Consider the following 27,632-nt stretch of genomic DNA (forward strand, 5'->3'; position numbering starts at 1 on the left):
GGTACTGAAGGATCAGCTAATTCCTTCTTGGTGGCAGCAGCCACCACCATGGCATCAACTGGGACACCCTTTGTTAAATATTGTCTATCTTGTGGGGCAGTAATAAATTTTGAAGGTCTCCTGGGGATAGGTTCCACCGAATCAGGAGCCATCCACATCTTCCGAGCCACTACCTCCATGAGAGGGTCGAAAGGCGGAGACACCCAGGAGGTGGAGGGTCAAGATCCGAACGCCTCCAGGTATACTGACTCATCCTCGGAGGGATTAAGGGAGGGCCAGTTCCCCCTCTGTTTAAGGATTTCAAGGATGTCTGAAAATGAGACATCCTCAGAGGACCTTGGGGATCCCTCCGACTCATCCAAGTCAGTATCTGATGTAGTAGACTCAGGGGAGTCTAAATGTTTCCTCTTACATGTCCTCTTACGGGGGGGTTCTCCTGACGGATCAGGAGAAGCCTCGGAAGAGGAAGATATTCCCAATGGGGAAACCTGAGGCGTTGGATCTCTGGGTCCGGGAGCAAGAGAGTGGGAAGAGACGTCAGCAGGCACTGTAGTGGGAGGAGCTGATGGAACTGTCCGTTGACTAAGCCCATGGGGCTAGTACACTCCTCATCACCTCGAAGGCTCCCCTGTCAGAGAGACCAGAAAGTTCCCGCTCTGAAGAGATAGGAACCCCAGGCCTCACCGAGAGGGAAGGCTGCGAGGCAGATGTCGGGGCCGAGCTCACCAACGCCGAAGCTCCGAGAGGGAGAACGGGGTCGGACAAGGGTCCGATGCCACTCGCCCCCTCGGAGCCGACGAGAGAGACTAGACACCCGGATCCCTCCAATGAAGGTCTCAAGGAGGAAATCAGAGCCGAGGACGACGGAGCCGAAAGGGGTGGTATCGGCTCCGAAGTCACAACGGTACCAGTTCCGAGGAGCTGCGGCTCCGAGCTCTGTAAGAGAGTCGAAGGAGGAATGTTCGGTGGATGTGATATAGCTACCGTCTGTTGAGATGGGCTATGGAGTATTTGGGCCAATGCCTGAGACTTTAATATTTTACTCACCACTCTCTCAAGGTCGTGATCAGATAGCCTGGATGACCGAGAAGATCGGCTCCGATGGCTCCGCTCCGAGAGCAAGGGTGATCTCAGAGCCGAATGAATAGATTCCACAGAAGGGGATCGAGATCTCTTTTTTGAGATCAATGGAGCCATCAGAGCCGAAGATACGTCGGCTCCAGCCGGAGCCGACACTGAGTGTCTGGACTTGACAGTATCGGCGCCGGATGGAGCCGATACTGAGACTGGTATGGAAAGATCGGCTCCGGCTGGAGCCGATCTCGAGCCTGGTGAGGAAGAACCTGAAGCCGACGGCTTGGAAGCCTGAGCCGAAGGCTTAACAGGTTTCGAGGGCTTCCTTGGCGCCAACTTAGTCGGGGAGCTCTCGGGCTTTAATAAGCCCCTTAATATGAGCTTATTTTTTTGTTCCTGCAGGACTCTTGGGCTGAAAGCATGACAGATAGCACAAGAGTCCTGCAGGTGCGAAGGTCCCAGGCAATAAACACAAGAAGTGTGACCGTCTGTCAGAGACATCTTCTGACAGCACGAGTCACACTTCTTGAAGCCTGAGACCTTAGTGTCCTTCGACATAACTGTGTCGATGAAACACCAGTAACACGCTCACACACAAAAACACTCAGTCCAACAAATTAAATTAAATTAAACATGGATAACAGACAGTCACACACAAAAAATCCCTGACAGGAAAAATTTAGGGAGGGGAAGCCCTAAGGCCTAACTAGGGGTAAGGGAATATTTCTCAAAAAGAAGGGAACACTGACAGGAATAGGGTTAAAGTGAGTCGGTAATTAACAAAATATAATATTTATATATATAAAGTTAAAGGGGGTAGACAAAAAGTCTCTAAAAAGTTCACTTACCTAGAGCTGGTAAAAGAAGACACCTCGTTAGCGAAGCGGCAAACGAGATCTGGGTAATCTCCGCCTTTCCCTCATGGGATATAGGATTGCCTCGAGCTGGTAAAATTAGCTCTCGAGCTTAGCAAGTGCCGAGTCGGAGCCGAGGATCGGCTCCGAACCCATCCAGCAAGAATGAAGGCGAGATTGACAACTTAACATCTTCCAGTTTTGTATATGGAGTCCCATCGCATAACACAGAGGGCAGAATAAAGATATACCTGTATTCTGCTTAAGAGGAGATACTGGTTTAAAGTACAGGATGTACAGACTGACAAGAGTCAGAAGATATAAGACACTTAAGAACTTACTGCAGAATATAAAAACAACCAATGCAGTGTCACTATTAGTGTGTGTCAGGAAGAATTTAGGAAAATTCTTAGATATCTTGATCATATGGAAGGCCATTATTTGGCTAGGAGACTGGAACTTAGTAATAACGAGAATGAATTACAAAGCAGCTATAGGAGGATGATGTTATCAACCCTAGGTACATTTCAGCAGGATATTCAAGGAATATGGGGATTATGAATGTTCACAGCTCTCTTGGTCTTTCAAATCAAGATTACAGCTGTCATTCCTCTAAGTATAACAGGTTATCTTAGACTGATAGAATTATTTCCTATAAGCATCTGCACTGTGCGACAAAATTAATGCATAATTTGTTGGTGTAATCTAGACATGTAGTGATTATTATCTGTACTGGCCAGCCCCAAAAGGTTCTGGAATAACAACAGTGCCTGTACAGCTATCTGTTACTGGGGAGTTTCCAGCTTACTATTCAACATTTTATTCTATAACAGAGGAAGGCATCAGGTCTGCACGGCTGATACTTTTTGGGTGATCTTTTATACAGGTTCAGGTCCTATTACTTCCAGACACAAAAGAATGAAGTATTTACTAAAATTAAGAAAGACAAATGCCAAGGCCCAGAAACTTTTCCTTAGCAGTCAACTGGGGTAAAAAAGGCAAGTTTGTAACTAGTTTTACTAGATAAGCTGCTGAGATCTTTAGGGCAGGTGATTTCCTTTCAACATGAAAATATGTTATAATATCTTTAGTCATTAAGGAAAGAAAGGATACAGTTCTGTATTTATCATATCACCAAATTATCAAGTTGCTTAGGCCCACATTCTGTCTGTCTGTCTTTTATTTAAATTTCAAGTACAGAAATATAAATAAAAAAATAAATAAAATAAGTAGTACAAAAACAAAAGTGCCTTCATGTACTTGATGTGAGTAGTACAGAAAGCATAAGATAATGAAACAGTTGCACAATATAAGTGTTAAAGTTTGTAGACTAAAAAGATATTATCAACACTGTCAGTTCAGCCCTGTGATCATTGGCCTCAATGATCATGATCAATGTGCATTTATTAATGGTAACAACCCTTTAATAACATTGCTAGACAATTATTTTGATAAGGAGGCATCTCGATTTGGTTAACCCTTTGCAGTGCAACATATGGTTGCAGAAAATGCCTTCAACAGAGTCCACCTGAGTTTTCTATTTGTAGTCCTGAAGGCTTTGGACTTCCGTCTACAATTTATTCAGGTGTTAAATATGATTTATAAAGGGCATTGATTAGGCTAAAGACAGGATTGAGGCTCTCTTCAAGACCTGCCTCGAACAGGAGTATGAGGAAAGATTGCCCACTGTCCCATCTTCTATTTACCTTTTATTTAGTGCCCCTTGTCCAGCATATAAGATCATCAGCCCTGGGAGTTATACTTACAAACTTAAGGATTATACTTACAGGGTGGAACGCTATAAACTTGATCATTTGCAGGTGATCTCCTTGTTCGCATATGTCAACCTGAGGAGGATATGTGTATTTTGTTTCAGGAACTTTCTCATTGTAGACAACTTTCTGGTTATCAAGATATACTGTTAAGGCTAGAGCTATCCTGATAGATTATCAGTCTATTCGGTAATTGACATGCTTTTCCTAATCTCTGGCCTCAGGAATTCATCAACAAATTGGGTAATGAGCTTGTTCACATTTATGCAGATCTGCTAAATTCACAAATGCCAAATTACAAGGAAATATAAGGACCATTTTAAGAATTGTGAAAATCTTTTGGCAGATTTTTCAGCAAGGAGTGGATGCATTACAGATGTTCCTCCTTCCCCAGATACTACCTTTTGTACAGGTTCTTCCAAATGAACCTCCCACACTTAAATTTTTATGTGGGGGGGGGGTTGGCCTGGGTAACCTAGATGAAGGTGGTCAAACATATTTAGTGTGGCAGATTTGTTGTCCTTGACCTAATGTTATATCATAAGGCCATTCAGTACAGACTGCTTTATTCTTTAACCACAGGGGTTATTATTACACCACATGGAAGCAACACTGCCTTTTACACCTTGGCAACTATTGCATACAGTAAAGGAGTTAAAACTGAACGAGTTACTGGGGAAGCAATAACTGAAATGGTTAACTACAAATTAGAGGTCAAGCAAGGGGAAGACTCTTGCACTTATTCTGTACACAAACTTTATACAACTATGCATAAAAGTGATAAAAAAAATCTGTAATCCATTGAGAATATCCTGGCAAATGCAGCTTCAAATAAATACTAGTCAAGCATGTTAGCAACAGCTGTAAGCATTACCTAAGCATGCCATTACATCTTATAAATACAGAAGTATTTTATGCATCTGCTATATCTGCTAAAAGATATGCAGAAACACATATCTGGGCTGATGGAGATATGTAAATGAAACTGAAACAGACTGGTGGCATATCTACTGGGATTGTTAGGACTTAGCACAGTTTAAAGATGATTTGCATCACCCGAACAGTAAAGATTGTCCAGAACATGTTTGTGATACATGGAATATTCATTCTAATTATGTTCCAAAAATTAGAGAAAAATAAAACCTGCTATAGCTAAGTTTATACAAAAGAGCCCGGCTAAGGATTATGGTCAGGTTTCTGATTATAACTGATTTATAAGTTAACCTTAGCAGTGTCAGTGGCTCAACAGGTAGCATACTATGGGTTCTAGTCCCATACCAGGTGGCTGGATTGCTGACACTACAGTACAGCTAAAGGGCAGTGCAGCATTTTTGAGTGTGTTGTCCAATGGATGCGATGTTAAGCCATGGTCCTACTTGCTTCATTTGGTGGTAGCTCAGGTGGATGTAAAGGATACCATGGCAACTACCAAAAAGAACAGTATTGCTGACTAGTTTCCAGATGCACTAGCCAAATTTCCTCTTATAGTATAAATAGTACTCTGGGTCTTCCCTGAAAGTCACTAACCTAGTGGGACTAAGCAATCAACAAAGGATAAATAAATAAAAAAATTGTGTTTGAGATATGGATTTTTTTTTTTTAAGAAACATCTTTACTGAATTATCACTTATGACATAGACAATCATACATTTATATAAATGAAAAACAAAAGTTATGTACTCAGCATAACGATGAATCTGTGTTGTCTGTTTTCATCCTTCTTCAACCAGTGGGTTTCAGATCTGGATTCAGCCACTTCCACAGATTTTGGATCCACAGCTTGAGCTCCTCCCCTTACCCATAACCCCCCCTTTAGCCTGGATTACCTCAGATCGAGTTTGCCCTCCTTACCATCTATTATTCTACACCATAACAGAAAAGTTAGGAAGAATGCAGTGTAACTGCAAATCAAATTCCAGGCAGACTATAAAAAAAGGGAAGGAAATGGCTGGAGCTCAACAGAAAAGCAGGCAGAATACTAATACTCAGCCCATATTAGGAGTCCATATGCAAATCTTCCAAGTAGGAAGGAGGTTGGAGAGTAAGAGGATGAGGAAGGATGAAAACAGACATCACATATGCATCATTATGATGAGAACATAACTTTTGTATCTGATGTTGTCCTTTTCATCCATTCCTCAACTGATGCTATAGAGTTCCCAGCTAGAGAACCAAAGGGTGGTCCTAAAGGAAGGATATTCCGGAGTACAGTGGAGTCAAATGTTGCCCTATCCCTAGACAAAATGTCAAATTTGTAATGAGCAATAAAGGTATGAGTATTAGACCAAGTTGCAGCTGCACAAATGTCATCTATGGAAGCTGTACACCAGAAAGCAAAGGATGTGGCCACAGATCTGGTGGAATGAGCCTTAGCAGGTTTAGGTAATGTCAATCCTTTCTTCATCTAAACAAATTAAATGCAATCAGTGAACCATTTGGCCAAAGTTACCCTTGCAAATGACTTGCCCAATTTAGCTTTGGGAAAAGAAACTAATAGTTGGTCTGATTTTCTGAAATCTTTAGCTCTGTGGAGATAGAATCTAAGCTGCCTATGAACATCTGACAGGTGCAGCATGTATTCTCCTATGCAGGAAAATTTGGAAAGGAAACAGGAAGGCTGAGTGACTGTTTTACAGCTGTTTCTCAAACCACCTTGGGTAGAAAAGAAGGATTAATATGGAGAGACACCCTGGCCTTGTGAAAGATCAGTTATGATTGCTGGGAAGAGAGCCTGGAATTCTGATACCTGTCTGAACGATGTGATCACAACTAGAAAAATGGTTTCCAAGACAAAAACTTTAAGTCCACCTTGGCAGATAGCTCAAAAGGGGACCGAGTCAAAGCTTGAAGAAATATTGTTAAATCCCATGAAGGAGTAGGATCCTTAGTAGGTGGTAAAAACAAGAAGGTTCCTTTGAGAAAGGCTTTACATAGTCTTGATTATGCTAGGGATGTATGTTTTTCTCCTATGTGAAAATCAGACATAGCTGTAAGTTGGAACTTTATCACAGAATAACTAGCTCAGCTATTGAAAACAGAGGCAAAAAAATTAAGGATAGCTTGAACAGGTGCTGAAATGGGGTCTGTTTGTCTTTGCAGAACCCAAAGGGAAAATCATTTCCATTTGCCCTTATAAATCTTCCTAGCAGAATCTTTCTGAGAGGATGTGAGGATGTGTCAAACCAAGGGAGAAAGCCTGGACTGTCTAGCCATCACTGAAAGTGGAGAAACCATGCAGTTAACTTGAGGGTCCAAATGCCTGGATGAATTATTCCTGATGGATAAGACAAAAGATCCGGAGGAGGATCCAACATCCACAGAGGGTGTACTAGATAAGGCCACAAGGAAAGAAACCGTACTTGTCGAGGCCAGAAAGGGGCAATGAGGATTACTTTGTTCTTCCACTGAGATGTTTTCTGAAGAAACTTGGGAATTAGAGAAGTGGGAGGTAAGGCATAAAGAAGACCAGCAGGCCAATCGTGAATCAGAGAGTCTCTCAGTGACTCCCCCCCCCCCCCGGGGATCAGGGTGAAGACAGTAACTCAATCAGCACACACACTCACTCACTTACACACAAGGGGGAGATAAGGGGGCTGACTAGAACAACAACACACACACACACTAAAGGGGTGAGTTAACAGAAAAAGTAAAGCCTGTAGGCCTGATTATAAAAGTTAACTAAAAGGGTGGGTAGGGCTTACGAAACAAACACTAATAAGTAACAATATCGAGAATAATTATAACCATACTGAATATCATATTCATAAAGCAACAGAAAGTATTCTAAGACAATATCCCAGTAATTTTTGGAACACCAAAATTGCACAAAAGACTCACCTCCCCTCCATTTAGACCTATAATTGATGGTAGACGGTCCATTACCCAGGCGTGTGCTAAATATGTCGACAGTATATTGAAACCTTTAATATTTTCCGAATCACACATTTGTAAAGATTCATGGTTCTTTTTGAGAAATATTAACAATCTTACGTACAATGACAACATGTTATTTCTTACTGTCGACATTAAAGACCTATATACGGTCATTCCCCAAAACATCGGCCTAGCCTGGGTAAGAGAGTTCATGTGTGCAAAGAACGTTGACCATGATACTGTAAATTTGATAGAGACCTTACTTGAAATTGTTTTATCTAATAATTTTTTCATGTTTGAGGATAGATATTATCTGCAAACTTCAGGTGTTGCTATGGGCTCACCTTGTGGTGGTTCATTTGCCAATGCAGTACTGGCACATTGGGAGTCCACCTATCTGTTCAAGGAAGATCTTTTTTCTAAATATGTTTCCTGGTACACTAGATACCAGGATGACATTTTTTGCATTTGGTAGGGTGACAGAGTTGATTCCAACATTCATCGACAAACTAACAAATTCAACAGAATTTCTGGAATTTACATATAATATTGATGAGGCAGAGATCAACTATTTGGACATAGCACTGATTAAAGATAGAGCAAATCAAAGGTTCAAAAGCAGAATTTTTAGGAAGCCAACATATTCAAATGCCTTCCTACATTTTTCGAGCAATCACCCTTATCACCAAAAGAAATCTGTTATTAAGGGACAGATGGTTCGAGCAGCCCGTATGGTCAGTGATTCTTTTGATTTTGCTGCTGAGTGTAGTAAACTTACTGATATGTTTATAACAAGAGGTTATCCTCAGTCTCTAATTTTGAGTGTGCTTACGGAAGTAACAAACAAAAGAGAGTCAGGATACTTCTTTCCTTTACTCTCGGGCTGTAGCACTAACAATTCAGATCACATTAACAACACTATAACATCTGATGTTAGTACCCTCCCTATAGATATTAATGAAAGGGAGAAGTTTAACATCAGTTTTTTGCAAACTTATTGTTTTGATTCTGCCAAAATTAGAGAAGTTGTCAACAAAAATTGGCAAATTATTCAAGAGGACAGATCCCTTTGCACTCTTTTAGGTGACCGCCCTAGGATTACATATAGAAGAGGGCAAAACCTGAAAAGCATTTTTGAGAGCAAATTAGTTTCCAGGTCTAATAGACCTCGGGGTATGTATAGATGCGGATCATGTTCCCAATGTAAACACATCAGAGTAGCCACAGTATGCACCATCAATGGCAATGACATCAAATGTGCAGGTCATTACACATGTGAATCTAAAGCGGTTGTATATGCAGCATTGTGTAACTTATGCAAAGCTTTCTACATCGGGAAAACCGAGAGAAAGCTAAAAAATAGAATTTACGAACACCAGTATGCAATTTCGAAAGCAGATGTTAATAATGCCCTTTCCAGACATTGTCTGGATTTTCCAGGGCATTCTTTCCATTTCTTCGTTTTACAACAAAGAGAAAAGGATGTAAGAGGTGGCCCATGGCAAATCCTTTTGGAAATAGATGAACTGCTATGGCAGATTAGAACGAGAGCCCAGGTATTTCCAGGCATTAACGAAAGTTTATCCATAAAATGCGTTCTGAAATGGTTATCCTATAATAGGTAAACAGGGGGGAATTTTGTACAACAGGATACCTTAGTTTTCAGTAAAATGCATTTACGTATGGATGTATACTGGTAGAATACATTGACCTAATAAGTAGAGCACATTATTTATTCATTTATAGACAATTGTCACTTGAATACAAAGCTTATTGTTATGTAAGTGAGTATATAAGCTATTAGTTATATTTCAAATCGTTATACATGTTTTGTTGGTCATAATTTCTTATGATGAACAAGTCTTAACTTGATTTAGTTTTTTGACAGTTTATCAGCTTTGTCCTTCTATGTTGATTAAGTGAAGTCCGATTAATCATATTACAATTTTATTATAAATATACACATTTCTATTTACAGACAATTTTTACAAATTATCAATTATTGTTTGCACTAAATCATATAAACATCAGCTTCCATTCTATATAAAATTATATTGCAGTAGCGACTAGTTTTTTAATGATGCATGGACTAGCTTTTTAATGATGTATGGGTAACTTTACAAGTTAGCAATTTTTAGGTTGAAATGGTGGCTTTTTAAGGTAGTCATGGTTTTTTGATTAAGCAACAATGCATTCTAACTTGATTGGTTTAACGAATTTAATTACGATGTATAAAACATTTTCCTTGTAACCCAGTTGTTGTCTGAAGAAGGCGGGTTATTTGAACTTGCCGAAAGCGCTTACGTGAATTTGGTTTTATTTGTTGAGTATTAAAGCTGTGTTCCAGCTCTCCTATTGTGTGCAGTCCGCTCTTTTACCAATATCGATAGGGAACTAATGAGGGAAAAAAACCTAAAAAACTACCTCAAAAAATAGAAACTTTATTGAAAATTCCTTTTACTGACCTGAGCCGGTAAAAAAAGGCAACCTCGCAGCGAAGCGGCAAACGAGATCTGGGGAGTTAGCGCATGGTATTGTGGGATATAGGGCTGCCTCGAGCCGGTAAAAATAGCTCTCGAGCTATAGTATAGGCCGAGTCGGAGCCGATGGTCGGCTCCAAACCCATCCAGCAAGAATGAAGGAGAAATGTCAAGTTCCTCAAGATATAAGTTGTGTGCTGAGTCATAAATGAGTTGCTCCTCAATGTATCCCATAAATAGGTCTGCATATATGGGAGCAAAAGATGCTCCCATAGCGGTGCCTTTGAGCTGCCAATAACAATCTCCCTGAAAATAGAAAACATTTTTGTTGAGAACATGTTCAGCCATGCAGACCAAAAGTGTGTTAAAGCCTATTGATAGAGTTGGGCTCTGTCTAACCAAAACTTAAGGGCTTCCAATCCAGCCTAATGTGGTATGTTGGTGTATAGACCCTTGACATCCAGGGTGCAGAGTAGCCAATCAGGTTCTAGTTGATTGTCAGCAATAATGTGTAAAAATTTTGTGGTGTCCTGTATTCTGGTGCTAATCAGGTTTAGTAGTGGTCTAAGATACAATGCGAGGAACTCAGATAATGGTTCTGTCAGTGAACCCATCCCAGATACAATAGGTCTTCCAGGAGGTTTGTTAAGGCATTTGTGTATCTTGGGTAGCAGGTATAATGTTTGTTTCTGTGGATCCTGGACCATCAGATGTGTCTTCACTGTGTCGGATATGATACCCTCCGAGACAGCCAGGTCCAAAAAATTGTCAATTTCCCGCTTAAAATTAGGAGTGGGGTCAATAGGCATTTTCATGTAATAGGAAGGGTTGGAAAGTTGTCCATTTCCCACCCCCAGATAAAAATCCGTGTCCATGATAACTACTGCCCCACCCTTATCAGCCTGAGTAATGACAATATTTTTATTATCCCTAAGCTGTTGCAATGCCTGTTGTTCAGCATTCCTTAGGTTATGTTTCAAGGGTGAGAACTGATCCAACTTCAAGTGTATATCCCTAAGTACAGCTTCTTAAAAAACAGCTACATTCTGGTTCATAGGTGGTACAAAGTTAGATTTGTGAAATTTGAATTCATTAGTTCTTTGAGAATCAGACTTGGATCCAAAGAAAAGTTTGAGGTTAATCCTGCGGCAATAATCATTAATTTCATTAACTATGTCAGATTCATCGACAAAAAACCCAGGAACAAAATTCAGACCTTTATTCAAAAGTTTCTTTTGATCCTCTGTTAAAACAGTTTGAGAAATATTCAAAATATTGCCATCTATTGTCTCATAAGTGTTTGCATGAGACGCTCGATTGTGTCTATCTTTGTACCTTGTATGCTTTCTCCCACCCCTCCTCCTAATGTGTTTAAAGGGTGGGTCTGATTCTTGGATTTTTTTGGGGACCGGGGATTCCCCGGTGTTAGTCCCTTCAGTGTCTGTAGTGGAGGAATCATCTGCTGATGTACTGCTGTAAGTGTGTGACCCCTTCAATATGGATCTGGGTCTTTTTTTAAAATTCCTACCAGGCTTCTGTCCGATGTCCATAAATCTAACATTTTTGGTAGTGTCAAACGGCCGTTGCCTTTGATAATCGGATATGTCTCTGTTGAATTTTTAAATTTTTTTATCCTTACTCTGCTTTTCATAAAGCGGTGGTCGTGCTGCGGTAGGATTGTCGCCTCACAGTTAGACGTTGCCCCTTCGATTCTCAGTTAGAGCGTCTTCTGTGTGGTGACATGCGTGAATGGGCATTCCTTCGTTGAAGGTTGTGCATTAGGCCCGGCAAGCCAGTACGTAAAAATCTACTGCCAATCATTAGCGGACCAGAGTTCCGCTGTGGCGACCCCTAACTCACACATACAGCAGTACATCAGCAGATGATTCCTCCACTACAGACACTGAAGGGACTAACACTGGGGAATCCCTGGTCCCCAAAAAATCCAAGAATCAGACACTTTAAACACATTAGGAGGAGGGGTGGGAGAAAGCATACAAGGTACAAAGATAGACACAATCGAGGGTCTCATACAATCACTTATGAGACAATAGATGGCAATATTTTGAATATTTCTCAAACTGTTTTAACAGAGGATCAAAATAAATTTTTGAATAAAGGTCTAAATTTTGTTCCTGGGTTTTTTGTCGATGAATTTGACATAGTTAATGACATTAATGATTTTTACCGCAGGTTTAACCTCAGACTTTTTTTTTTATCCAAGTCTAATTCTCAAAGATCTAATGAATTCAAATTTCACAAATCTAACTTTGTACCACCTATGAACCAGAATATAGCTGTTTTTCAACAAGCTGTACTTAGGGATATACACTTGAAGTTGGATCAGTTCTCACCCTTGAAACATAACATAACGAATACTGAACAATAGGCATTGCAACAGCTTAGGGATAATAAAAATATTGTCATTACTCAGGCTGATAAGGGTGGGGCGGTAGTTATCATGGACACGGATTTTTATCTGGGGGTGGGAAATGGACAACTTTCCAACCCTTCCTATTACATGAAAATGCCTATTGACCCCACTCCTAATTTTAAGCAGGAAATTGACAATTTTTTGGACCTGGCTGTCTCGGAGGGTATCATATCCGACACAGTGAAGACACATCTGATGATCCAGGATCCACAGAAACAAACATTATACCTGCTACCCAAGATACACAAATGCCTTAACAAACCTCCTGGAAGACCTATTGTATCTGGGATGGGTTCACTGACGGAACCATTATCTGAGTTCCTCACACTGTATTTTAGACCACTACTAAGCCTGATTCGTGCCAGAATACAGGACACCACACAATTTTTACACATTATTGCTGACAATCAACTAGAACCTGACTGGCTACTCTGCACCCTGGATGTCAAGGCTCTATATACCAACATACAGCATTGAGCTGGATTGGAAGCCCTTAAGTTTTGGTTAGACAGAGCCCAACTCTATCCCATAGGCTTTAACACACTTTTGGTCTGCATGGCTGAACATGTTCTCAACAAAAATGTTTTCTATTTTCAGGGAGAATGTTACTGGCAGCTCAAAGGCATAGCTATGGGAGCGTCTTTTGCTCCCATATATGCAGACCTATTTATGGGATACATTGAGGAGCATCTCATTTATGACTCCGCACACAACTTATATCTTGAGGAACTTGACATTTGGCATAGGTATTTGGACGATTGTTGGTTGGTTTGGCGTTCGGATGAGGAATATTTGGCAGAATTTGTATTATACCTCAACCAGAACAAATGGGGTATTGAATTTACTTCTACATGTGACAAAAATGAAATCAACTTTCTGGATGTGACCATAACTAGAAATCCAGATGACACTTTACAAAGTAAAACATTTCATAAATACCCCCAGTACAACAAATTACTACATGCAACAAGCATGCATCCAAACCACATCATCCGAAACATACCCAAATCTCAGTTCCTCCGGATTCATAGAATTTGTTCCTCAGAAAATGATTATGAAGAATCCCAACAGGATCTGACCAACAGGTTTAGAGCTAGGGGTTACAAGGAGCCTGACATCCGGGGTGAACAACAAAATTCCACCAGAACCTCCCTTCTTAGATACCGTGATAAGACTAGATTGAACAGGATGAATCTATCCAGTTTATCACAACATTTGGATGCAACATCAACCTAATCAGGAATGTTATGTCCAAATATTGGAACATTCTTACTGTCAATGAGGAGCTCACACCCTGGATTGGGGATGCATGTAAGTATGGATACAGGAGAGGGAGAACACTTGGGTCATTTTTTTCACATTTTAAAAGGGTCCGTTCAGCTGGAGCGGTACACCATCAACTAACCATGACAGGTGATAAACTATGGGGTACCTACCAATGTGGTCACTGTTCATCATGTCCATATATTTTTACATCAAAACACTTCACCAGCACAAACACTGACAGGATTTTTGACATGAAATTCTTTGGCAATTGTAACAGTGATTGGGTGGTGTACCTTACAACATGTACATGTGGTTCATTTTATGTTGGACAGACATCACAACCACTTTGATTACGCATGTCAGAGCACTGTAGCGACATACGAACCAAGAGGGAGACCAATGCCCTATTTAGACATTATATACAACACAACTCAGCCAGATTCCAGTCCAGCGTTATACACAGAATTCTTGGTGATAGATCCAATAAACAAGGATGGCATTCAATTCTCACTAAAAAAGAGAAGTATTGGATTATTAAACTGGGTGCTTTGTTTTCACCTGGTTTAAATGATCATTTATAACAATATTATATGTTTATTTTAATTTTACTAATTACAATGGGCAGTAAACTATGTGGTTGATTTATTGTATAACTTTTATATTCTCTTTTGATTTTCCATACAGGAAACAATTTGAATGTTGGGAAGATCACTTTGGGAAGAATCCTATTGGATGACTCATGCCATATATATATATATATATATATATATATATATATATATATATATATATATAATATATATATATATATATATATGTGTGTGTGTGTGTGTGTGTATGTGTGTGTGTGTGTGTGTGTGTGTGTCACTTCTAATTTGCTATTACTTTCATTCCCACTGAGGAAAGCCTGTTGGTTGAAACCGGTCTGGGTTGTTTATTATATTTAAATAAATACTTATGTATTCAACTTATTAGCCTTATTTGTTGCTTTACACTGCATTTGGTGCTGGCAATTTTGTCTACTTATACTGTTTCCTGCCTTGCACCTGGCTCCTACTTGCAGAGAGTTTCTTTTTGACCTGCAAAAGCATTGGAGTCAAACACAAACCCTTGGATCTGGCATTGATGCTATGGCTCCAAGATCCCTCCATCTCCAACAGGGTTGGTGCTGACTGGATCAGAGATATAGATGGAGTCATTGAAGGCCAAGCCTTCAGCTCCAATGCATACAAACTTGAAATTCTCAGGTATGAGGTCTCTGAAACCATACAACAGATCAGAGTAGGAGTCAAGAGTTGGGTTTGGGCTGGAGGTAGGCTCATGGGTCTGATGGGAGATGGAGATGGGAGACGAAATTACCCCAACTGAATCTGGGTCCTGAGGAACTTCCTCATCATCCTGTCCACAGCTGCTTCAGTTAGACTCATTGATGATCTGAGGGATGAGGAAGTTGTAGGTGGTCTGGATACTCTTAGAAGAGTCTCTTGTAAAAAAGTTGAACACGGCCTGGAGGAATAAGCTTGTGAGTAAACCTTGGGAAGGGGTGGGCTGGAGACTTGGACTTGGGTCTTGATGGGTCTGAAGATTTTGGCACCTTTTTGGGTGGAGCCAAGCCCAAAATGGGTGAAGGAGAATGATCAGAGGATCACTTCCTTGAATACTTGGCCTTAACCAAAGAATCCCCTTTAGCCTTCTCTGAAGAGTTTTTAGAAGGGAAGGGGGAACGGGACTCCGGCAGAAGAAGAAGAATACGTAGAAGGGAGCAGACCTTTTAGTATAAGTTTGTTACAGTGCTCAGTGAGTGCGTGGTGGTTGAACCCCACACAAATCTTACATTCTACATTAAGATGGGCAGCTGCCAGACAATAAACACACCTAGGGTAGGCATCCAATTTGGGAATCTTGTGCCCACATGAAGTACATTTCTTGAAGCCTGTAGGCTTATCAGCCTTCTTTCAAGAAGAAACAACAATAAAATATGGAAAGGCAGACATAGTTCCAACTATGGTATACAGAAAGACATTACCAGCAATGGTATAAAGAAGTACCCAAAATATCAGGTAGCAAGAAAAAGGGGAAATCCAACATAGAGCATGAGACCTGTAAAACACAACAAGAACAAAGAATAGAAACTTTGCCCAATAATGTGTAGCCATTTTTTAAGGAGAAGAAGCGGAAGATAAAAGGGGAAAAGGTAACATTAATAGTAAAGATCAAAAGTTACATCACTTACCTAACCCAACATTTCAGCTACAAGTGATCACATCTAAATAGCTGAAGCAGCAAACAAGATCTGATGCAATCCAGGCTAAACAGGGGATTATGGGTAAGGGGCAAACTCAAGCCTGAGTATGTGGAATTAGTCAAAGCTGGAACCGAGGTCGGATTTGAGACCCACAGGTTGAGGAACGGGAAAAGACGACATCAGATTAAACCATACTGACATATTTTCAGTTGCAAACATTATACATCATATATAATCTTCTATACAGTCATTGTAAGTCAAACATTACATAGCTCATTCAATTCATGCCTTCCCTTAAACTTTATTCCTCCTCCAAAAAAATATTCTGCATGTATTGTTCCCACAATTCCCGTTTTTTTATGTAATTTGTTCCTACCCTTTTCTAAAGATCCCACTTCCAGTTCTTTTATCTCTGTTACTATATTCACTATTCTAGTATGGTTGTTTAAACTTTGATTTCCATTTTCTAATTATTGCTTTTTGGTAGCCACCAGAATTAAACTCAACAAGGCCTTACTATGTCAAGGCAATTCCTATTCTGTATCACAGCTCAAAAAAAAAATTTTCTTCATTATATCAATTTTCTCACCCAGTATTTCTGACAGAGTAGTCTGGAGGGAATTTTTAAAGTCTGCCAATTCATAGCACCCCCATAAATATGTTCTCCATTACCTCTTTATTCCCCATCACACCTCCAACATTTGCAATCTAATTGAGGAAAACTTTTTTGGAGTCTGCTTGGGGTATAAAAATACATACGCAAACACTTCCAAGCAAAGATCCTAAATCATCCAGACTTTGTTGCATATTTGGAAGCCATAAACATATTCTCCCATTGTTTCTTTGTAAATTGCTTATCCAGTCTCTCTTCCCAATCCTTGCTAACCTCTCATGATTGATTCCTATAGTTATCATACAATATTTTATATGATCTACTAACTGCCCCTTTTTTAAAAGCAGCTTTTGTTCTACATTCTACTACAAACTTTACCAGTGCTGGTCCTTCAGTTAGGATCCCCTATTCCTTTCTCTTTGCCTACACTCAGATATCAATCTATGATAGGGAAGGTAATCTCTAGCCTGCAGTCCAAATGAATTCTTGGCCTCTTCTTATTCTATTACATTTCCCCCTCTTATTATTTGCTCCCATTGTCTTGGTTCCTTTGCCATTTTGTCCAGTAAGTTTCAGTCCCATCTTGCCTATTCTCTGTACCTCTAATTGCAGTTATCTCTATCGGCAGAATCTCCTTTTCCATTCCTGTGTTGGTTTAGGTCTTAGAATACTTTCTGTTGCTTTATGAATATGATATTCAGTATGGTTATAATTATTCTCCTTAAGGATCTTCATCTAAAATCCCAGTCTCTCCTTATTTCTAGAGCTTCCCCCATGTATAAGCACCATCTCTTTCCAATCTGAATTATAGCTTTCTGCTTGTGCTATGTATAGTAGCTGTAATTTTGTAGTCTGAAATACTCCTTCAAATCAGGTAATTCCAAACTACCTTGCTCTGCTGGAACTTATCCCATTTGACTCTCACTCTCTTTCCCTCCAGATAAAATCCTTCAACTCTTTATTAATTAATATCCACTGTTTGATAAAAATATGCCTGACCCATGTATGAAACTAAAGGGACTAAAAACATTTTCACTGCTTGTATCTTGGTATCCAAAGCCATAAAACAGAACTTCCAAATTCTCAGTTTTTGTATTATCTTTTGTTTAGTCTCTTTCCACGTAATCAGTAGCTGCCATAACATAACCCTTTTTAACCCATACTTCTAAGTACTTCATTTTTTCATATTCCCATACATATGAGTATTGTGGGCACAAGAACAGCTCAAGAGGTGTGACTATTGATATCAATGTTGAAAAATCATAACAGAGATTTATGATTGAGGCTCCAATGATAATCAATTTATTATGTGTTTGAGACAGAGATGTCAAGAAGTTCACCTTGATAGCAAAATACATAATACTACTATACCAGCACAATACTAAAAGGGGCCATCAATATTAATTTCCACTAAAACAAACCTGTACTACCATCTATTGACCAGTTATCAAAATTACAATCAGTGAAAAAGTAGTAAAACTTAATATCAAAATCAAAAATAATCATTTAAACCTGAAGGTATAATGTTCCTATAGTGATAATCCATTTTTTTCTACAATAGATATTGGACCACAGCTCTATGCCTCAAATCTCCTCCCAGTTAGCATAAAAGGTTTGGGAATCATCATAACTGTCAGTAATACTACAACAGTGATCTAATGAAGAACACAGTACATCTGTTTGCTGATAACTTACCATAGCAGCGGATGTTCAAATAGATCACTGTTGCAGTATATGCACCCTCCTTCCTTCCCAGAAGTTTCTAACTTTCTGTCTTTCTTTGTCTAGGTGAAGCCTTACTTACCCTGTCTCCCTCTTTATCCTAAAGTACTAGCCTCAGACAAATATTTTCCTGGGGAAAGAAAGTTCTGAAGATTTTTGCATTCACAGGTCTGTATGCACCAGCACATAGTCCATTGCAGAGGTTGTAGGTTGGATGTATGGTGCAAGGGGAAGTAGGATAAGCTTTTATATGCTGGTGATGGAGAAAATTCTCTGGTAGTTGGGCCAACCAAGGGCTTCCACAGCAGGCAATCTCATCAGTTATGACTGCAACAGTGACGACACTGGAACATCTATATTTATGGTAAATGTACACAACTGTACTATATTCACGTATAAGGTATATGTAGCTACTGTAGCAACCATAACTGGCATAGTTATATGCTGTGATGCTTGGCTAGCTCCTCAGAATCTGCCTGAAGATTTGAAAAAAGTCTTGGACACTTTAAAGTAAATTTTCTTTTCTACCTTCCAACTTTGGATCTCATAACATATTGAACAGAGAAAGGAAAGCTTAAGGAACTACAGGAAAATTACTTTCAGGTTGCTTCTTGCCTTTCTTAGGAATTAATTATCCCTCTTCCAAGAAATACCCATACAGAAGACCTGCTGAACAATATGCCTCTTACAGATGTCATTAATTATAGATTGTAGAGATGTCTCCCTCCAAACCTGAATGAAAGGTATACAGGTTGCTTTTTTCATGGTCTTACATATATAGTTTTGTTTTACAGTATAATTGATTGATACATGTCTAAAGCAGCATTCTTTTTTCATGATATCTATTAGAAGAGATGTGCAACTCCATTATTATTTGCTAACCTGTATAATCTAATTACTTTAAATCAGGCCACTTACAGTGTGGAACATTATTGCATATCTCTATATGGTAATAGTTTTCATTCTTGAAAATATAGAGCTATAATGTTATAGAACGTGACATAAGATAATGCTACATTATCGACCATTATAGTTTGTTTTCTGGGTTGTGAATCACAATGGTTAGTTATATTTCTTGTAAAGTGATGACTGGTGTTAGTTTAAGGATTGAACCTTACATATCTTTCTACTGAAGTAGGTTGCTGCTATGCTCATTTAATTGATATCTTTGCTGGATATTTTTTTTATTGAATGTTATAATCTAGATATTGACAAAATAGTTTATATCCTAAGATTTTCAGGACTTGATGTTTTTATTACCTGTTCCTGAAAATGATTCTTTATTTTCTTCTGAGCTAGAATCTGAGTAGAACTTAGTTTCTATACTAAACAAAAAAAAAAAAAAAATTACTCAGAATCAAATACAACCATATAATTCCTAGTTCCTATAAATGTTATCACTGATTTTTTTTTATTTGTGACAGAAATTATCTAGTTTAGCATTTCTCAAACGGTGAGTATTAACTATTCTGGGGAAGCCTTGACCTGTTTCAGGAGAGTAAGTTTGAACATGTTGAGTACTTAAACATCAGCTATTCAATGTTGCCTTTATGGTATCAGAAGAATGGGTACTAGTCAATAATATATGCATTTAACTACAACTTGGTTGGTTGGGTGATTAATCTCTGTTAGTTGACCCATATATAGTCAAAGGCTACTGCAGCAGTGAGAATGAGGAACACAATATAGTTATGTAAATTGCACTTAGCATAAAAAATTATGTTTGAATTCTTCACTGTGCAGTATCTGCATACACCATCCACCCCCTTCTACAATATACAGTTAGTTGAGGAGATAAAAAGTTTTAAGTATATAGCGTTTTGGGGGTTTTAGGATGAGTAAGCTTTCTCATTTTGTTTGGGAAAGAAAGTCCAGAAGTTCTGTACACTCTGACTGCTGACTTCCCCAAGGGGATATCTAGTCAGCAGTCACGTAGGTGTGGGAGGGAGCCGGATCTTTTTGAAGACTGTCTGGTTGTTGTATCCTGGGCAAGATACAACCCAAATAACCAAAGACTGCTACAGCAGAGAGGAATCTGAACATCTGCTATTAAGTGCAACTTGCACAACAGTTCATTGTTCATTAGGTCACTGTTGCAATATTGCTGACAAATGGGAGGTCCTGCTGTGACCAACATCAAGATATCTGAGTATAAAGGGAATCAACTGGCACCATAATTTCAGTATTTCTTCCTTCCAACAGACAGATGCCTCCAGCAGGTCCTTACGATCAAGAGCCTAAGTTCAGAAACTCCACAGTATGGATAGAGGAGGAAGGAACAACCTTGAACTAGACAAGAGAATGCCAACCCCAATCTCATGGGGCAAGAGGGGAAGGAAGGAGGGAAAGAAAACTGAAACAGTGAATACACTTGAACATCTACATTTATGTTAAGTGTACACAAGTGTAGAAAGATCTCCTTGTTTTGCTATTGCAGACATAACTGATGGGATGACTCCTAAAGCTGAAATGAGGGTGGATGGAGAGTTTATGGTCAGGAAAGGATGCCCTGCAAGATGGCAATGGCAAACCCTACTCTAGACTTGGAGAATGCTGGAATGTGATAATGTTTGTTGAATGTATGCACAGAGGTCCAGGTAGGTCCAAAATGTCCTAAGTTGGCCACCCCTTTAAGAAAAGCTGTAGATGTAGCAGTAGCCCTAGTGGAGTGTGATCTCACAGGGTCTGATGGTTTATTTCTACAATAGCTGTAGCAAAACAAGATATAGTGGGATATCCATTTGGAGATTGTTTGTTTAGAAATTGGTCTCCCCTCAGAGCTACAGGCAAAGGCCACAAAAAGCTGGTTAGACGTCCTGACATTATCTGGTCTGTCCAAGTAGCAATGCAGTTGCCTATGCACATTCAGAGTATGGAGGATTCATTCCCCCTTGTTTTGAGGGTTAGGAAAAAAGTATGCAAATGGATAGTCTGATTTAAGGACATCAATGTACCTACTTTAGGCATAAAGGAAGGGTTGGTTTTAAGAGAGACTCTGTCAGGGTGGAAAGTGATAACGGTTCCTCAAAGATAAGGACATGAATCTCTGAAACCCTTCCAGCTGAAGTAATGGCTAGCAGGAAGGTTGTCTTCCAGGTCAGGAATGTGATGTCTGTGGAGGCAGCTGGCTCAAAAGGTGGGAGGGTGAGCTTCTCCAGAATGAAGTTGCGATCCCATATGGGAGCAAGAGGATTTCTTGGGGGTCTAATGTGGATAACCCCCTCTCAGGAACTGCTTTATGAAAGGATGGGAGAAGAGAGGGGTCTGAGGAGGCAGATCAGCTGAAACTGCTGACTCTTGAATTTTAATAGAGGAATAAAAAAGTCCTTTGTCAAAAAGCCCTGATAAGTCTGAAAGAATCAGAGGTATTTGAGCTTGAAGAGGGCTCTGTCTCTTTTGTCTACACAATATAGTGAATCTCTTCCATTTGGTGGAGCAAGATTTTCTTGTGGTAGGTCTCCTAGCTTCTATTAGAATGTCCAGAACCTGTTTGTCAAAGGGTGTCCCCATTGAGGGGGTCACAGTATCATCCAAGCTGTCAGTTTGAGAGTGTTCAGGTTGGGGTGTATGATGGCATCCTTGTTCTGTGTTAAAATATCTACTTGTTGGGGCAGCAACCATGATTTGTTTTGGTTAGACTCAGCATTAGGGAATAGCAGTGGTACCTTGGACATTCTGGGGCTACTAGAATAACACTTGCCCTTCTTCCCTTATCTTCAGCAATACCCTAGTGAGCAAGGATATGGGGGGAAGGCATAGAGGAATAGGCCTGTGCAAGGGAAGGAGAAGGCATCTCTCTTCCAGGCTGACCTTGTTTCGGTCATTCAGCAAAGCTTTTTCAAGTGAGTATTTTCTTTGCTGGCAAAAAGGTGCATCTCTTGCCCACCCCATTCTTTTTGACTATGCTGAGAAAACTTCCTGATGCAGTTGTCACTCATGAGGGTCTGCAGGCTCTTGCTTAGGTGATCCTCCAGTTGATTGGTTTCTCCTGGTAGGTACTGTGCCAACCTGGTAGGTACTGTGCCATGAGGTACAGATCTAGGGAGTTTGCAGTTTTCCAAAGATCCACAGCTAGGTAAAAAAGGGAGTAAGAAATAAGCCCCCCTGTTTGTTTCTGTACCACATAACTATGGTATAGTCTGTCTTTATTAGTAGTGATTGTGGTTTCCATTAGTCTTTTAAGGAAATCAGATGTTTTTGGATTGCCATCATTTCATTTAGGCTGATGTGTTTGCTCTTGAACTGGGATTCCCATCTGCCTTGAATCTGTAAGTTGTTGTGTGGCCTCCCCAGGCTATTTCTGAGACATCCATGGTCAGAGTTTGGCCTCAAGGGGTAATCCTGAAAGGAAGGCCTGGATCGAGGAAGCAACCTTGGGCCCACCAGGCAAACTCTTTCCTGAGAAAGGGAAGAAGCTTTGTCCTGAAGTTGAGGGGTTGAGAACGTTGGCACCACACATTTCTGAGGTACTTTGGTAGCTTCCTCATATGAAGTCTGACCAGGGTGAGAATGAGGATGCAAGAGGCCATGTAGCTTAGAGTTCTAAGGGACATTCTGGGTGTGAGGTAGTTCCTGAGAAGGAGCTTTTGGAAGTACAGAGTTAGAAAGGTAACTGTGCCTGGAAGAAGGAAGGCTTTCAGAAGTGAAGAGTCCAGCAAAACCCTGAGAAACACAATCCTGTTTGTGGGCATAGTCTGAGACTGTTGATTACTGATGGTGAACCCCAGTGAAGCCAGGGTTCTCTTGGGTGTAAAGGAGATTTGCTCTGAGTTTATCTAGATTTGTTGCTTGAATAAGGCAGTCATCTACGTAGGGATAAATCTGAATGCCCTTTGACCTGCAGAAGTCTATCACTGTGGCTAGGCATTTTGTGAAAACCTTGGGTGCAGTAGACAAGCCAAAGAGCAAAGCACATAATTGATAATGCCTCAAACCTGCTTTGAAGTGTAAGATCCTCCTGTGAGATTTATTTATGGGGATGTGGAGGTATGCGTCTTTTAGATCTAAGGTTACCATGTAATTGTTGGGTGAGATCATAGGCAGAAATTTTTGAAGGGCTAGCATTATGAATTTTGGTACCTGCAGGAATCTGTTAAGCCTTGACAGGTCCAGAATAGGTCTCCAGGTATCCTCTTTTCTGGAGACAAGGAAAAGCCTTGAGTAAAATCATTTTCCTTGTAATGCATTTGGTACTGATTCCACAGAACCTTGAGTGTACAGGAGCTGTATTTGTTTTAAGGCCTCTGTTTGTTGGTGTGGTGGAATATCTGGGAAATCTGATTGAATTAGAGGCTGTTTGAACTGATGTTTGTAACTTTTTTGTATGATTTACAGTGCCCACTAATCCCTGGTCCAATTCTTTAAGAAGGACAGCTGTCTTCCTAGTCTGGCGGGGGGGGGGTCTCATGGAAGAGTCATGATTGCTCATTGATGGGTCCATGTTGGCAGTATCCCACAGGCCTACTGGAATCTGCTTGCCGCTATCTTGATCCCTGATGCTGCCTTTGACTCCTTTTCCCTTTGAGGCCTCTTATGTCTAGGCTTAGACTGGGAGGCCAGAAAGTACCAGTGTTTGGTAGAGTAATTGAGGCTGAAGTGAGGAGGTTGAACCTGAAGAAAGTCCTTGACCATTTGCATAGATTTGGCCTTATCCTACATCTTTTTAAGCATGAGCCAAAATGGAAATCTTTGTCCAAAGCAGCATTCAAGAGACTGGATTTCACATGTTTAGGGAGGGACTGTTTCCTCAGCCAGGCATGTCTTTTAATGATGGATCCTGTAGCTGCTGTTCTGCTGGAAACTTCCAGAGTATCACAGCTGCAGTTCCAAGCCTAATAAATGCAAGTATCAGAATTATGAAAAAAAAATGAAAATGCAGGAGACTCAAGAATGTCAACAGCTACTGTTATTCTTTAAAGATTGTAAGTGGTCAAGCTCCCCCAACTCGCAATGTAGGTACAGCAACACCACACTCTTCTTTTATAGACTAAATTTGAGACTGCCATATCTCTGAGGAAAGGGAACACTCAGATACACAGTGATCTCATATTTAGTATATGCAAATCCGCATTTTTACACATTCATTCCCATTATTCCGGGACTCTCACTAAAGAGTTTTGGAATTACAAACAGTTGTCATTTAGCAAAATCGCCCTTTCTTAATAAAAGGTAAAGTATATTGTAGGACTGGAAAATATATACTAGCAGCCTCAGAAAGAGAGGGTATATTTAAAGTTATATGATCTAATTTCATATTATAACATAGGTATATTATTTTCTTATCAAACATGTTAGCTGACTGCTGAGACTCAGGAAACTTAGTGTTTTTGTACCATAAATCTTGGAAAGCTTTGACTAAGAGAGGAACTTTCACATAAAATTTGGGGCCCGAGCAGCTGTGTTGATCTTCTCTTATGGTAAGAAATTTCTGAGACAGGTCAGTCATATTTTTAAATACTGATTTAACAGTCTCACTAAGATTAGAATGCTGTGGAGAAAAGCCTTAAGATAGTAAGGATATATCCTCATGATAAGATATAAGATACAAAGGACACAACTACCAACATGTAAATGTGTATTCTTCTTCCTCTGGTGAAAGGGAAGAATAACTTCTGTATCTTTCAGATCTGTAAGAAATTTTCACAGTTACCATCTTAGGTGATGACTGATTAAGGTTTAACTCAAACCTACCTTGGTCACCATAAGGTTCCATCAAATATACTGAGGCTTTCTCAACAGATCCCAAATGAAACTACTCAACAAGCCTTCTATAGTCTACCTTGGACAGACAGGGAGACTAACAGAGACATGCCCTTAAGATGAAAGGTGTGACATTGGTAAGTAGCAGAACCTAGGTTCTTCTCCCATGCTAACTACAGCTTAAGCTTTCCAAGTCTTCTCTATCCCCATAAACCTGTGGCTCAGGCATTGAATGTGAAATACAATTTTCAGGCATTACTAAATTCTACATCTTACATCTTAGCTGGTACCAGTGTAGAGACTGCGGTGGTGGTGCTGCGATAGCACTGTCGCCTCACAGTAAGAAGTTGGCCTGTTCGATTCTCAGCTAGAGCATCTTCTGTGTGGAGACATGTGTGAATGGACGTACCTCAAAGGTTGTGTATCAGGGCCGGCAACTCGGCATGTAAAAATCTACTGCCAATCATTAGCGGACCGGAGTTCCGCTGTGGCGACCCCTAACCGGGAAAAGCCGAAAGACACAAACAAAGCTGGTACCAGTGTAGATAACTGTTTAAACTTTAGTTTTGATACAAGTATATCTGGGGCTTCCCAAGCAGTAGAAGACCTGACTTATTTTGCCTTTCATTGTGAAGTGGTAGAACAGGTATGTCAATGTCATAGGTTCATAGACAAGTACTACGCTAACTGCCCTTATGGGTAATTTTAAGCCTAGCCAATTGCCCTTTAAACCCTGTACTTTGTGCCTGTGAGATAAACACCTTAACTATTGTACCAACCTCCAACCCAAGTAAAGAAAACCTTAAGAATGAAGCCCCAGAATCAGTAGGTGGAGAAAACACATTTAAGATGCACTATAATCCAAATGTTAGAATTCACTGTTAAAGTGACTCTCCATGAAGGTGATTCATAGTTTGATCTATTTGATTAAAAAATATATATTACACATCACTGTATTCAATAAAATTATATACAAACAAACATTTCTTCAGAGGACAAACCTACCCTGCACCTCCACACTCTTGTATCTCTAATTATACTAAATGAGATTGCACAACATTAGGGGTAAGGAGAAACCTTGCTCCTCTCAGTGTTCTGCATTCTTGTTGTATTCAACAGAAAGTTTTTGGTGAAACAGGAATAACCTAAAAAAATGATTAAAACTGCTTGATGAAGTGCAAGATTCCCTTCATAGTTAAGAGTTTAACTGGAACACTTGTTTATTGTTATATTTAAGAATCAGAAGACAGAGAGTATAAAGGGGAATAAAACACAAGGACTGCAAATGGTGCAAGTAAAGAATCATAAAAGTTAAGGTCCACACTTTCACAATCATCACTCTTATGAAATGCATTAAAGGAATAATATTGTACACATTTTAATAATACCTGTGCATAAGACTGGGACTGAGTTTGTTCAAACTCTTCAAGTCTTATACTCTTGGTAAGGGTGACATGAAAAAGTGACATGGCTGCTGCTTTGTTGCACTCTGCATGTACTTTGGACAATGCTGAAATAACTTCTGGTCTTGTTAACAAGGACTTGAACTCAAATGCATGCTTCTTTTCAGCAAAAGAATACTTCGGGACATACACAAGACCTACAATAGACAAAAAATGTGAAAGTACTATTATAATATGCACAAGACACAATATATAATAAAATGAAGGTAATTCACAATTGCAAACAAAGGGTCCTTGTAGAAAAATATTCATAGATACTAGCAGAATAAGACTCAAGGTCTATAAATTATCCAAATTTTATATACCTTGTTCATTTGCAGCTGCTGCAGCCTACCTTCTTTTACACATCCATAAGCATCTTTAATTGGGTAATGTGCCACTCAATACTTGGTGGATATATGCATCTTTTTATAGCTGTGATGTACCTACCGCTACCTTTTTCTCAGACAGCCATATAGCACAGCATCTAAGACATTTTCTAGGATGGCTTCCTAATAAATGTCATCATTCTAAGAGTCATCAACTTTAATGCTATGGCCCCAAAATTCAATCAACTCACTAGAATGCTACAGAAGTGCAATTTTGAAGTTAGTAAATGTCCCAACTACACAAAATCTAAAAAAAGGAACCCATACTAGATCTGTTCATAACTAACATATAGTACAGATATGTAATCTTTCAAATAGTTTAAGTGGCACTGTCCTGTTTGTTATATCTGCATGGCCTTTCAGAGCACCTCAAAAAGCTAAAGCAGACCTTTTCCAGAGCATACATTCGCTGAACTTGAAGGCCACCTAGATACAATATATTGGTTCTCATTATACTGCCTCTCATATCCAACACTTGCATAGTCATACCTCATTTCCACACTTTCTTCAATTCAAAATTCCCTTTTCCCCCACTCCTACAGAGGCCTCAGAGCTCAGCTGTGTCCCTGGATTGCAGAAGAAATTAAAAATAATATTAAACAGAGGGACCATGCACGAAACTCAGACACAGACCCATTAAATGATCAACCACTCTAAACTTTCCTTATGTATAGAAAATTAATTAGACCAGCAACTAATAGTACAAAATCCACTTGATTCCTCTCTCATTGTGAGAGCAATATCCTGTGATGGTGATGCTAAAACCAAC

At 39.7% G+C, this 27,632-nt stretch overlaps 1 protein-coding gene across 1 annotated transcript in view; it reads right to left on the reverse strand.

The window, feature by feature from the left end:
* Positions 1 to 27,632, reverse strand: part of DNAH1 (dynein axonemal heavy chain 1) — a 5,225,710-nt gene that overhangs the window by 4,524,052 nt on the left and 674,026 nt on the right. Inside the window, exon 10 of the mRNA XM_044076389.1 lies at positions 26,421 to 26,632. Within this exon, the coding sequence (XP_043932324.1) occupies positions 26,421 to 26,632 (212 nt within the window). The remainder of the gene's footprint in view (positions 1 to 26,420; positions 26,633 to 27,632) is intronic.

This window comes from Protopterus annectens, chromosome 7.part0 (assembly GCF_019279795.1).
Source record: "Protopterus annectens isolate FY-2018-M chromosome 7.part0, PAN1.0, whole genome shotgun sequence".
Taxonomy (NCBI): Eukaryota; Metazoa; Chordata; order Ceratodontiformes; family Protopteridae; genus Protopterus; species Protopterus annectens.